This window comes from Orcinus orca, chromosome 17, assembly GCF_937001465.1.
Source record: "Orcinus orca chromosome 17, mOrcOrc1.1, whole genome shotgun sequence".
NCBI lineage: Eukaryota > Metazoa > Chordata > Mammalia > Artiodactyla > Delphinidae > Orcinus > Orcinus orca.
This window is the reverse complement of record NC_064575.1, coordinates 17098360-17113289: the sequence shown is the minus strand read 5'-3', so window position 1 is coordinate 17113289 and position 14930 is coordinate 17098360. Positions and strand designations below refer to the sequence as shown.

At 42.8% G+C, this 14930-nt stretch overlaps 1 protein-coding gene across 1 annotated transcript in view; it reads left to right on the top strand.

Moving 5' to 3' along the window:
- Positions 1-14644, top strand: part of SBSPON (somatomedin B and thrombospondin type 1 domain containing) — a 28258-nt gene extending 13614 nt beyond the window's left edge. The window contains exons 3-5 of the mRNA XM_004280574.2: positions 6605-6695; positions 8217-8393; positions 13398-14644. Coding sequence (XP_004280622.1) covers positions 6605-6695; positions 8217-8393; positions 13398-13515 — 386 coding nt within the window. The 3' untranslated portion in view covers positions 13516-14644. The remainder of the gene's footprint in view (positions 1-6604; positions 6696-8216; positions 8394-13397) is intronic.
- Positions 14645-14930: the final 286 nt, after the last annotated feature.

Below are 14930 nucleotides of genomic sequence, written 5' to 3'. Positions count from 1 at the left end.
GATTTATATAACACGGGGGGAGGCACAAGGCCCATTTGAGAAGCCGAAGGAAGGCCAGTGTGTGGGGAGCAGAGAGGGAGGCTTCTGGGCTGACACCCCCCTGGATTCAGGGCCTTGGGGTCCCTGTTTAGGATTCTGGTCTTTCTCTTAAGAGCCGTGGAAAACCACTGGGGTGTTTTCTGCAGGTGCCAATGTGATCAGATCTGTGATCTGAAAAGATCTGTTGGGGAGTGGAGTGGGTAGTGGCAGGGCCAGGGCAGAGGCCCTTCATGGATACGGCAGTCAAATTAAGCTCGCAGGGAAATAATTTAGGGCTCACAACAACGGTCACAGAACGAGCTCTCATTCAGCTCAGGCACTCTGCAGAAACACTACAGAAAGTCTGAGGGAGGAAGTCGCTGTGGGACATTATTGATTTTTTGGATGGCTGTCACAGCCTATAGCAGATCTATCAGAAAAAGCAACTGCACCGTTCAATTATAGGGATTGGCTGCTAGACCGTATTCCTGCAGCAATCTGAATCTTCATTGTGGCTCCAGGATGCCCAGACCACTTCCCCTTCCCAGCCCTGGATCTCTTCAGAGAAGGATGATGCAGGTCACAGGAAAGGGAACAGGAAGCAAGAAAATGCATATCTTCCATTTATTTGTATTTTCTTCAGTTTCTTTCATCAGTGTCTTATAGTTTTCAAAGTAGTGGTCTTTCACCTCCTGGTTAAATTTATTCCTAGGTATTTTATTCTTTTCCATGCAAGTGCAAATGGGATTGTTCTGTTAATTTCTCTTGCTCATAGTGTGTTCCTATGAGAAACCGAATTCTTTTATTTGTTCTAACCGTTTTTTGGTGTAGGCTTTAGGGTTCTCTCTATATAGTATCATGTCATTTGCAAATAGTAGCAGTTTTATTTCTTCCTTTTCAATTTGGATGCCTTTTATTTCTTTTCTCTTACCTAATTGCTGTGGCTAGGACTTCCAATACTATGTTGAATAAAAGTGGCAAGAGCGCCCATCCTTGTTTTACTCCTCTTAGAAGAAAAGTTTTCAGCTGTTCACCATTGAGTATGTTAGCTGTGGGTTTGTCAATAAGGCCTTTATTATGTTGAGATACTTTCCTGTTATTCCCAGTTTGTTGACATCAACAACATAAATGGATGTTGAATTTTGTCAAATGCTTTTTCTGCAACTTTTGAGATGATCATATGATTTTTATCCTTCGTTTTGTAAATGTATCACATTGATTGATTTGCAGATCAATGTAACCATCCTTGCATCCCTGGAATAAATCCCACTTGATTGTGGTGTATGATCCTTTTAATGTATAGTTGGATTCAGTTTGTTAATATTTTGTTGAGGATTTTTGCATCTATGTTCATCAAGGGTATTGGACTGTAATTTTCTTTTTTTGTAGTGTCCTTGTCTGGTTTGGGTATCAGGGTAATTCAGGCTTCATAAAATTTGTTTGGAAGGTTTTCCTCCTCTTCAATTTTTTGGAAAAGTTTGAGAAGGTTATTAAATGTTTTTGAATGTTTTGTAGAATTCTCCAGTGAAGCCATCTGGTCCCGGGCTTTTGTCTGTTGGGAGATTCTTTTATTACTGTTTCAATTTCCCTACTAGTAATCAGTCTATTCAGATTCTCTATTTCTTCGTGATTCAGTCTTGTATGTTTCTAGGAATTTATTCATCTCTTCTAGGTTGTCCAATTTGTTGGTGTATAATTATTCATAATAGTATCTTATGATCCTTTGTATTTCTGCGGTATTAGTTGTAACTTCTCCTTTTTCATTTCCGATTTTATTTATTTGAGTCCTCTTTTTTTCCTTGGTGAGTCTAGCTAAAGATTTGTCAACTTTGTTTATCTTTTCAAAGAGCCTGCTCTTAGTTTCATTGATATATTCTATGTTTTTTAGTCTCTATTTCATTTATTTTCATTCTGATCTTTATTATTTCAGGAAGAACTGAAATAATATTTTTAATCCTCATGAAACCAGGACTTGATAAACTGTGAAATTCTCAGCCTACCAAAATGGTGAAGGACAGTAAAATGAAGAGATTCACTCACAGGAAAACATGTTCTAGAGGAACACACGCAGGGTGTGGTTGGATTACCTTTTGTCAATACTTCAGAAAGCTGGAGGTAACAAATTATCACAAACTTAGTGACTTAAACAACACAAATGTATTATCTTAGAGTTTTATAGTCAGAAGTCAGACAGGTCTCACTGGGCTCAAATCAAGGTGTAGGTGCGGCTGAATTCCTTTCTGATGGCTCTGGGAGAGAATCGGTTTCTTTGCGTTTTCCATCATCCAGAAGCTTCCTTGTCCCATGGCCTCCTTCCTCCATCTTCACAGCCAGAAACATTGCATCTTTCTGTGCCTTTCTTCCATGGTAACATCTTCCTCTGACTCTTTGAAGGACCCTTGTGCTTACATTCAGCCCGTCTGGATAATCCAGGATGATCTCCTTATTTTAAGGTAAACTGAGTAACAACTTGAATTCCTCTTTGCCTTGTAACATAACATATTCACAGCTTCTGGGGATTAGGACACGGACATCTTGGGGAGGGGCCATTATTCTGCCTGTCATGGAGGTAGGACAGTGTCACATTCTTGGTTTACACATGAAGACATTGGAGCTCAGTAAGATGACAGCATTTGTAAAGGGACCAGAATTTAAACCTGGATCTCATGGCTCTAAATCCTGTGGGTTTTCCCCCCCTTGATAGTTTTGCTGTTAAGTGTTATCATTAGTTATTATTATTATTATATTGCAAATTAATATTGATATTGTAAATTCATTACTATTCATATATTAGTAGTAGTATTATATTTTAAAATCACAGTTACAGAATCTGGTAACTAAGTAGAAATATAAAAGCCGTGCAAGGCCAGTGAACGGAACATGATCACTGAGACACTCTTATTAATGATCAAGTAGCCATTGCATTCTTTCTGTTTCATTTAACGTGTATCATGAGTCTATTTCTATCATAAAAACAAATGCAAAAGCCCATATTATATATTTGTTGCCCATCCTGACAGTTGTTTATATGCGTTTTCCTCTTGCGAGATTGCCGTGCATATCATGAACCGTCTACTTCCAGGCTGGTGTTATTTGTCAAATTTTCACTCTGTCGTCTTCTACACCATATGCTACAGACTAGTGGTTCTAAGCCTGCTTTTGTGGCACCCCGTTGTGTCAGAGGGCTTTATGAAATTCTCAAAGCAAATTTAATTTACTTTCATGTTCAAAGTAAGCAGGTGCAGTGCCACGCTTTTAGAAGTGGAAGTTGTTGTAAAAGCGAACAGTGGTAGGTGGAAGGGATGCCAGAAAAGCTGGCAGATAGTCTGTTAACAGAGAATCTATTACACTGAATATCGTTGCCAGGAAGGGGAAAGGAGGGGTCGCTGACGTTTATTGAGAGCCTTTGTCCTGGGGCACCGGTTACGTGCTTCCACACAGAGGCAAAAGCGGGGCTGGAGGCAAAAATCATTTCTGAATTACTTACTGCTCTTAAGTAATGAATAATTGAATTTCTGGGGGATGTTGAAAAGTGGTGCTGGTTCAGAGCTCGCCAGGAGATCTGGATCGTTTACTGTAGACTCTTGCCAGAGGGAAGGACGCCCCCCTCGATAGAATGTGCCACCGAACCAAGCCCGGGCTGGAGGAGGCAGGAAACGGAGGAGACAAGGTCCAGGGTTACTGGCTTGCTTCTCTGATGGGTCATAAGCACAGAGGCTTGACACTGGGCATGGACAGGAAGTCTTCAAGAAGCTAGTGTCTGTACTGGGGCTCCTGCTTGGTCATTTACTAGTTATTTTCCCTTCACTTAACCTCGAGGAGCCTCAGTCTTCTGATGAGAAAACCTGCTCAGAACACCTCTTGACAAAGCTTTGGTGAAGATCGGTAACATACGACGTGAAAGCACCTTGCAAACGAGCAGGCTAAGGCTGCACACGTTCAAGGAGCCATGCTGCTCCAGGCGTTAATCTGCGCCCACCATGAGCCCTCCGCCACCTCCTGGACCACACTTCCCACCCCTCCCCCATGCCTGAGGGAAATCCGAGGGTCAGGGCTACCATCTTCCTCTCTCCTCTCTCAAATCTCACTTCGCATTAAGGGCAGTGATCAGGCACAGGAAGGGAAAACACAGCCGAATTTAAGCAATTCATCGGTAATATGCTGCAATATTGAAACTTAAAAGAGTGAAACTTTGTCATCTGCATTGCAATAGAGGCAGCCTGCCACATTTCGACATGAGCCTTGAATACGTTTCTTAACCTCTCTGGGCCACAGTTTCCTCATCTGTGAAATGGGGAAATAATAGGGTCTATCTCAGAGCAGGGTTATGAGCATTAAATGAGTTAACACATGAAAAACACTTAGCATCATGCCTGGAAACTTAGAGGTGCATCACTGTTAGCTTTTATTTTTATTATCTTAGAACTTCTTCTTCAGATTTTGTATCAGAAACTATAGTCATACACTTGCCCTCTACTTCCTAACCAAGTTTCCCACCCACCCTCAGAGTTACACATTAAGTGCACTGCCTTCGAACTTTTGTAATAATACCTGCAGTACCAATTAGGAGCTCAGATAAATGTTTCGCGCTAAAGAAACACATCCTGAAAATGTTATAGTTTGACTGATATAATGCTACGTGGATGTAGCAGTAAACGCATTCCTCACTTTGTGAATAAGCCTATAAATGCGTCAGAAGAACAGAAATGAAAACGATACATGAGAAAATGAAAAGCCTTTCGCTGTTTGTGTTTCTGATAATTAGGTCTAAGAGAAACAGAGAAGGATCCTAACGTACATGCATTCACTTGTCCTTTTTGATTCCGTCCGTGGATTTTGGAAGTGCAAAAGCTACAGTCACATTTAGAAAGAATGACATGTTCTCTTTGGAAAACAAACATGTTAGCACAGCGAGGAAGAGCCACTCGGCTGGGAGTCTGTAGTTTACACTAGATGTGGGTAGCGTTCAGACTCCAGAGATTAGGTGCTCAGACACACGGGGCAAAAGCTATGCCTGCGACGCTTAGGATCAAGTGGCTACACTTGTCTTATATTCCCATGCCGTAGAAAAATGACTCCTCATTCAGACAATCTAAAGAAGAATTAAGGCTGCCATCTTGTGGCAGGAAGGAGCTTAGCAAGATGAGCATGCGGGCTTGAAGCCTCTATTTTGCTGCTGGTACCCGCACGCCCTTGTGCTCTTGTTGATGATGGGGCACCGCAGAAGTCAACCTGAGCTGGTATCTCCCCTTCCTGGGATGGTCCAGTTTCTGAAAGGAAAGCTAAGAAGGATGGTTGAGCCATCTCAGCTGCAAGGCTCAGTATAGGAACAGAAGAACTCAGGGAAGTAGGACCCGTGAACCTTGGTGGCAATTTCATTCATTCATCCATTCATTCATTCCTTCATCGACCCATTCATTCCTCGCACACATATTTACTGAGCATGTAAATGTGTGAGGGCTCCCGTGATGAACAAGGCAAAACCCTGCTTTTCTTGAATTGACAGCAGGGTGGAATCAAGAGGTTATCTCCAGGTGCTACACAAAGCAACAGATGCCCCCCCAGACTTAGAGATGAAATAGGAGGTAGACAAACAAAATAAGAGAGCAGAGGTGGGAGGGAAGGATTTCTGGCTGTTTTCTTTTCTCCCACCCAGAGTGTCAGAGATGGGAGTGGGGAGAGGGGCAAGGAGAGATGCTTTAGGACCTTTCTTCTCTGAGTTTGGTGTAGAGAGAGTGCTATGCTGGCCGGCACCTGGTGGTCACACCCTAGGCTCTATGGTTGATGGTGAAACTTCCAGGCTGTGGTTATCAGAACACCTGGGAACATTGACCCTTTCCTCCTTTTGTTTTTTCCCTTTCTCATTTCCTGTCTCTGGTTGTCTTTTTTTTTTTTTTTCTCCTTTTACCCCCTTTTCTCTCTTACCTTCCTTCCTTCCTTCTCTGTCTCCTTTTCCTTTATTCTTTCTATCTTTCCCTTTTCTTCTCTGTGTCTCTTCTTTCCATTAAAAAAAAAAATCCTCGGGCTTCCCTGGTGGCGCAGTGGTTGAGAGTCCGCCTGCCGATGCAGGGGACACGGGTTCGTGCCCCGGTCCGGGAAGATCCCACATGCCGTGGAGCGGCTGGGCCCGTGAGCCATGGCCACTGAGCCTGCACGTCCGCAGCCTGTGCTCCGCAAGGGGAGAGGCCACAGCAGTGAGAGGCCCGCGTACCACAAAAAAAGAAAAAAAAATCCTCTCCCTTTCTCTAGTACCTTACTTTCTTTCCTTGGTTCCCCCGACCTGCCCATCTTTTGATTATTCCCTCTGGGCTGTGCTTCCTGGCCCCTCTCCTGCCTTTCCACGCGGTGTTATCACTGCAGACAAGCGTGCTTATCAAAAGCCTGCTGTTCCCTTCCCTACCCAACTACACTGCACAAAGCTTTATAGAATTCGTTTCTGGGACTCTGACTTCACCTCCTTGCACTCCTTGATGGTGTCCCATAGATTTAGGGATGGAAGGCTTTAGACGGGTTTGAAACCAAGTTTGGGAAATGTCGCTCTGGGTACTTCAGGCTTCACGTGTTCAAGGTCATTCTCCTTTTCCAGTCCCTGCCTTTATAACTACCTCTGCGTTCAACAAGCAGCGAACAAGACAAGCGGCCTCCCCACAGTGGTCCACAGACACAGAGGATGCTGGGTAACTTGCTTTTTTTTTTACTTATGTTTTTCCGGTTAGTCGGCCAAGTCAGCCCACAAAGGTAACTTGCTACATGGGTTTTCTTCTGTTATTTGTTCACTGACAAATGTGACTCTTTATCACAGAACTGGGAAGTACTTGTCCCTCCCCTGTTTTACCTTTAAAAAAGATTTGTTTCTGGGGTCTGATCCCTAAGAAGAAACATGCTGTATAAAAATGAGGTGATACTATTTTGCCAGTCCCACTAAGGCTGCTCATCTTATAGTCCTTAGGGGACTGTGGACTCCAGCACCGCCTCCGTCTGGTGAATTTGAACGTGGCCTCCACCTGAGCTCTGAGGACTTTATCAAGACCTAATGGCTCAGGCTGGGAGGAACCTCTGACCTCATTAGAAATCCACCCTTCTGCGGTCAGAATAGAGACGCCAGACGCGCTGCATGTTCTAATCCCCACACTACCTCTCACTGCTCCTTAGTTTTCCTTCTTGTAAAATGAGAATATTAATTCCTACCCTGTGGGTTGCTATGAGAATTTAATGAGAAAATATCATTGAAAAGATGTCAGAGTTAAGCTGTCTGAAATTGGCTGAAGCTGTATCAAGAGAATTTTCTCCCTTAATACCTTAAGGTATCTAATAAATAATACTTACCGTCATTAAAGATCTTCTTTGAAGCAGATTCTCCAGACACTTTCCATCTAACTTTTTACAGCTCATAATTGTATGGATTTTTAAAAAAACTAGCCCATTTTAGCATAGTTAGGACCTAAAATGCCACATTGTTTTGTTTCCCTGAAGAATTGCAAAATTGTGTTGCTTTCAAGTACAAGACTCTAAAATATTCACCCATGTCTGGCTGCGCCCCCAGAGCCTTCAGAGTCTAGTCACATAATAGAGTGTTTCCTGCAGCTCAGTATAAGGTGACACTAGTCTGTTACAGGAAAACATGTCTCAGCTTCCCATGTCCTTTTATCTGTGATGCCCAGTGTAACTTTGATGCTTGACTTCAAGTCAAAACTCATCCGCCAGGTGGGGAGAACAGGGAAGGCCCCAGGAATGTTTGTGGGGCAGAAAAACACAAGTGCTGGCCTGGAAATCCAGGACTAGCCATCCTGGGGCTCACATGTTCTCAGGCTCAAGCAAGGTCTTGTTCACTTTCTGTAGTTCATTAAAATCTCAGCAAAGTTATCAAGGGCAACTTTCCTGCTGACATGTGCTTTTAGACACAATTTCGTAGTCAGACTAGACAGAATATGAAAACAAGTTTCTGCAAATTCGTGTTGACCAGATAATTCAACCGTGGACTGAAAAACAGCAAAAACGTTCAGTTGTCAGTCAGACATCATAGCTCAGCGAATGAGAAACCTGACAAGGCATTCTGTGACCTGTGACCATGCAACGCCCTACCTTCTCCAGGCTGTCCCGTGTCCTCGGGGAGTTCCGGCTTCCTAAGCCTTTCTTCAGCGTTAGGCCATTTCTAATTAACAGCAAGTGAAATTGCTCCCTTTTTTTTTTTGCCCTAGATACTGTATGGAGTTCAAGACAGAGTCATTGACTCACCACTGCGCCACGGAGAACCGGCCCCTGACCCGATGGATGCAGTATCTCCGAGAGGGCTACACGGTGTGCGTAGATTGTCAGCCTCCAGCTATGAACTCTGCGAGCCTTCGATGTTCTGGAGACGGCCTGGACTCTGACGGGTAAGGGAGGGAAACTGGTTGGAGGATTTTTCTTGGGACTCATTTGGGGAGATCTGTCCTCTCCACGTCTTGAACAGCGGACCAGGATGTAGCAGATCAAGGCATGATTTGGGGAATCAGAACAGTGAGGAGAACATTCCATCTGGCAATTCCAGAGTCCAGGACCCAGTTCATACTCTGGGACTTAGAGGCTCTGTATCAGAGATGCGTGAGTGAATTTGGACATTGGGGTTCAGGCCGAGCTCACAAGTGACTACCGAAGACCTGCCCAGTAGCAGCCGTAGACACTATATAAACCGATGAGTTTGTCTTTGCTCTAATAATACTGTATTAATGGACACTAAAATTTCAATTTTATATAATTTTCATGTATCATGAAATATCCTTTTGATTTTCTTTCAACTCTTTAAAAACATAAAAATCATTCTTTTCTATTACTATTTTTTTTCATTGAGGTATAGTTGATTTACAATATTATATTAGTTTCAGGTATACAACATAGTGATTCAAAATTTTTACAGATTCTACTCCATTTATAGTTATTATAAAATATTGACTATATTCCCTGTGCTGAACAATATATCCCTGTGACTTATTTATTTTACACACAGTAGTTTGTACCCCTTAATCCCCTCCCCTTAGTTGCCCCTCCCCCATCCCTCTCCCCACCTGGTAACCACCAGTTTGTTCTCTGTATCTGTGAGTCTGTTTCTTTTTTGTTATATTCACTAGTTTGTTTTATTTTCTTAGGTTCCACATATAAGTGATAACATACAGTATTTGTCTTCCTCTGTCTGACTTATCTCAATAAGCCTAATACCCTCCAGGTCCACCCATGTTATTGTAAATGGCAGAATTCCATTCTATGTCTGAGTAGTAGTATATATACCACATATCCATTTCAACCATTGATAAACACTTAGGTTGCTTCCATGTCTTGGCTATCGTACATAATGTTGCTATGAGCATTGGGGTGCGTGTATCTTTTCGAATTAGTGTTTTCGTTTTGTTTGGATATATACCCAGGAGTGGAATTGCTGGGTCATAAGTAAACATCATTCTTAACTCATAGACTACACAAGGGGGTGGGCTGGATTTGGCCCATGGGTCACAGTCTGCTGAACCCTGCCCAGGTGATTCGTACCCACTGCAAAATTTCAGAATCACTGCTCAGTGGGGTAGTCATAAAATCATGACTGAGATAGTAGCCGTGTGCCCAGCTCTGCAGGGTCAGAAACTCTTTTGATGTTCGGAGCCCCCATTTCCCAGTGTGGGGGGCAGGGGGTTCTCCTCGCACAACACGAAGCCATTCGTGGGACGCCAGCTGGGCATCCAACAGTTTAGCTCAGTTCTGACACTATCTACCCAGAGATGGCATCAGATTCCACAAGGTGAGGGGCTCAGCCCTACAAGACCGTTCCCTTCCGCAGCCCCCTTCCAATCCCATTCTCAAGCTCAGGCTGTTCCCTGTGCTTCTGACCAGCTGGCTATAAATCGGAGATTCCCATGACCTTCTCCTCAGGTTTGATTAATTTGCTAGAGCGCCTCACAGAACTCAGAGATACATTTACTTACTAGATGACCAGTTTATTGTAAAAGGATATAACTCAGGAACAACCAGATGGGAGAGATGCACAGGGTGTGGGAAGGGGTGTCATTCTCCCCACATCTCCACGTGTTCACCGGCCTAGAAGCCCTCTGAACCCTGTCCTTTTGGCTTTTACGGAGGCTTATTACGTAGGCATCATTGATTAAATCATTGGCTATTGATTGATTCAACCTCCGGCCCCTCTCCCCTCCCTGGAGGTTGGGGATGGGAGGTGGGACTGAAAGTTCCAACCCTCTAACCACCTGGTTAGTTCTCCTGGCAACCAACTCTCAACTTCAGGTGCTTCCAAAAATCACCTCATTCACATAAACAAGACATTTGCGTCACTCTCAACATTTAGGAAATTCCAACGGCTTTGGGAGCTGTCAGCCAGGAATGGTGAACAAAGGCCAAATATACGTGAAAAATATATTTTGGTCATTTGAATGACCAAATATATATTCCTTGTAAATCATCGTATCACAGAAGTCTACAGAAATCTATAGATTGTCCAAAAGAATTGACCCTTGAAAACATTTTACCACCCTAAAAATCCATGCCAGTCCTGTACTTATCTACCAGTTAAATCCGATAACACTATTCATAACCAAAAGAAGTGTAGAATTTGTGATGGGCATGGGTTATGGTTTTAAATATGTCAGACAGAACTGGGAAAAATACAGATTTGAAAGAAAAATACGGACCTTCCCAGTTAATCATTATTCCCGTAGTATATTTTAATATTTAATAACTTGAATTTATGTTTATTAGTCTCCTGTGCCCAACAGCCTCTGTACTGAGTACACATACGAACAGTAAAGTGGGTAAGGAATTCACATGAAATAGAAACTTAATATTTAGACTTAATATTTTCCTGACTACCTCATCCATATTTTAACTTTAAATGAATATTATAATTTAATTTGTATCTGTAAAGCACCTTCAACCCAGGCTGAAATTCCAGTGACTTTAAAAATAATAATTTCAATACTATGGCTTTTTTCTTTTCACTGCTCCCATTTTTCATTATGGAATCAAAGAGCTGGAAAGGATTTCAAGGGATCGTTTGGTTCAGACCCCTCTAATTTATTTTTATTTATTTATTGTGCGGTACGCGGGCCTCTCACTGTTGTGGCCTCTCCTGTTGTGGAGCACAGGCTCCGGACGTGCAGGCTCAGTGGCCATGGCTCACGGGCCCAGCCGCTCTGCGGCATGTGGGATCCTCCCGGACCGGGGCACGAACCCGTGTCCCCTGCATCGGCAGGCGGACTCTCAACCACTGCTCCACCAGGGAAGCCCTATTTTTTTTTTTAAGAGGGTATTAAATCGTTTATTGATTACACATGATAATGCATGATACACTAGCTTCATTCCCATCTCTAACTTTATCTGGTACCATAATTCAACTTAGATATATTGCATAGGATGTACCAACAATCATATTAATAACCAAAAACTCCATGACTTTGCTTGGGTGACCCTCTTCACGGTGAACTCCAGGTCACAACACAATAACTGTCAGTTCAACTACATCAAGGTTTCGGAAGACAATAGCTTCTCCACCAAAGCAGGTTGTAAATAAATGTTAACGGAACCTGTCATCACCCTGAAGGAATTCTAACTTCGCACTGTTGGGGTAGTTTACCAAAATGGCTTCAGAGGAGATTCACTTTACACAGCACATTTAAAAAAAAGACACATTTATTCAAGCGTCATGATAAGACTATTACATTTAGCAATCAACAGCATGGGTGCAAAAAAGAAAAAAAAAAAACTACATTAAAACTCTTTGTTGGGATGTTTTACACTTTCCACAGAACAGAAACTAAAATAACCTGTTATACAATTAGTCATAAATATGGTCCTCGAGTTTTTTTGCCCATACACATGAGTATTGTCAAAACGTGTCTTCTTTGTAGCAGCGAGGCCCTGCCACCACTGTGCTCGGCTGAGTTCACACATCTGTTGTAGCCTGGAGCTTCCCTGTCACTTCTCTGGCTCTCCTCTCCTGCAAAGCTCTGTTTCCTGGCAGTCATCAAAACCTCCTCCCACGGCCATAGCTGCTGCTGGAACCGCCATAGCCACCTTGGTTTCATGGTTCGGCAAAGTATTGGCCTCCACCACCATAGGGGAGAACTTGTGCCTCCAAAGTTTCCTCCTTTCATGGGTCCAAAATTTGAAGACTGATGGTTGTAACTGCCAAAATCGTAGCTTCCACCACCTCCAAAATGGCTTCCACTGTTACCAAACCCATTATAGCCATTTCCACTGCCACCATATCCCCCACCACCGCGGCTGCCACCAAAGGCACCTGGGCCACTGACGTTTCCTCCACGACCAAAGCTGTCATCACCACCAAAACCCCCTCTAAGACCACCACCAAAGTTTCCAGAACCACTTCGACCTCTTTGGCTGGATGAGGCGCTAGCCATCTCTCGCTTAGATAGGGCTTTCCTTAGTTCACAGTTGTGGCCATTCACAGTGTGGTATTTCTGAATGACAATCTTGTCTACGGAGTCACGGTCATCAAAGGTTACTAAAGCAAAGCCTCTCTTTTTGCCACTGCCTCTGTCAGTTGTGATTTCAATCACTTCAATTTTCCCACACTGTTCAAAATAATCTCTTAGGTGACGTTCTTCAGTGTCTTCCTTAACGCCACCAACAAAAATCTTTTTCACAGTGAAGTGGGCACCAGGTCTTTGAGAATCTTCTCTTGAGACGGCCCTCTTTGGTTCCACCACTCTGCCAGCCACCTCGTGTGGCCTTGCATTCATGGCCGCCTCCACCTGCTCCACAGTGGCGTACGTGACAACCCCGAAGCCTCTGGAACGCCTGGTGTTTGGATCCCTCACTACCACACCATCTGTGAGCGCTCCCCGCTGCTCACAATGGCACAGTGTCTGTCTGAGGACAGACACTCATAGGTTATTTGAAAGCGCAAGCCTCCGAGGAAGAGCTTCCGCAGCTGTTCGGGCTCTTTGGGTGACTCTGATATAGACATGACAGCAGCGGAGGGGGCAGACGTCGACGATGCTTACTCAGCGGCGCCCACAGGGAGAAAGGCCAGACCCCTCTAATTTAAATGTACACAAAACAGAAAGCCATTTTCCCTTACGTAGCGCTTCACATACTCAGAGCAAGTGAGAGACACGAATGCAGTAACCTCAAACTACAATCTCAACAGGGGGTGTTCTCAAATAGGGATTAATTGGTATCTTGTTGTGACAGAGCCTGAAGAAGGGAAACTCAGTTTTGTGACCATTTTTTTTTTTAATTTCAATTTGTAATACACTTCAAAACTCAAGGTGTGATCATTTTCTAAAAAAATCCCAAAAAACCTCAATTTATAATTCTGTAAATTAGAATTTTCTTTGGTATGCTTTAGCATAACTCACATTTTCAAAATATCATTTCAGAAATCAGACCCTCCACTGGCAAGCAATTGGCAATCCTCGATGTCAAGGAACTTGGAAAAAAGTTCGGCGAGTAGACCAATGTTCCTGTCCAGCTGTTCACAGTTTTATTTTTATATAGATCGTGATATAAGTATTTCAAAATGTGCTTGTAAACATGCTAAATACTAGCAAGTCATGTTCAGTGCTTCATAATTCTTTAAAAACCCTTTGGCCAAAGTTCCTGAATATATGTCGTTGCCACACTCTGAAGTAGAGAAGGGAAATTTGGGGGCCAGTTCTCAAGAAACACAGTGCCTTTATTTTCATTTTTACTAAGTTGAGGACCCACCCTAAAGTCTCCTGTGGTTTCCTGTCCTCGATCTGTCACCTGGAGTCTCCTCATTCAATAGGTGGCCCATTGGACACAGTGTTCATCTGTTTGCACTAAACTTACTACATTTTAATGGTCCATTTATTTGGTAAGTTGTCATTTAAGGGTATCCACGATTTGAATCTTGCATTCTTTCTTTCTATTCTGTAATCTCTTAAAAACTTCTTTCTTTAAAAAATGTCTACAGATATATGTACACTCACACATACATTTCCCATGTATTATTCCATAAATTCTGAAATAATAAGTTCAAGCAAATTGTCACAAATAATTTTCCACAGGACAAGTTGTCTGAGATTTAGTAAGCATTTTGTTATGCGAAACCAACAGTTCTGCTAAAACTACTTTCTTTTTCGTTTTTTTTGGCCGCGCTGCTCGGCATGCGGGATCTTGGTTCCCCGACCAGGGATAGAACCCGTTGTCCCCTGCAGTGGAAGCACAGAATCCTAACCACTGGACCGCCAGGGAATTTCCTAAAAATACCTTTTTTTTGAAATAGAAGAAATTTTCTTCGGTTAATTGAAAAGCATCAATCAAACGTTCGTTCTAGGTCAGCACAAGTTCCTTTAAATGTTATAATTTCCATGAAGTGAAATTTTGGCACCAATGAATGAAACAATTGCTTTAATTATGGACATTCTACCGTCATTAATATCCAAAATTTTCTCCGAGGCTTAAAGCCTGAAGTTGACTAAAATAATTTTGGAGTCCAACTTCAAGTTTAATTGAAGTAAACTTACTACTTTTTTTTTTCCCCCTACAGCACGTATTTTCTTTTGTTTGGAGTAGAAGGCAGAGGTATAGATTATGGAAGGCAAAGATTTATTACGAATACTATGATCCCCGCCCCCCCCCATGCCCCTCCCTGCCATACACATACAGAGAAGTATTAGTCTTCTTATTTTATGATTGGAAAATCAATGGACCAGTGTCAAAGTGCCTTGTTGCAGGATCTGGGCTGCAATCAGAGCCATATCTCAGCTTCTCAGCCAGAACTCAGCTTCGATGGAAACCCTGTCGTTGCCAAAGACTGTGCTGTAAAAGCGAAGCCCTTTTCATTTCTGAAACAAATTTTAAATTCAGGATATTTTCTTCGGAGAATTGAATCTCGAGATTTAAACTACAGGCAAACTTCGGAGGTATTTGGGTTCGGTTCCAGACCA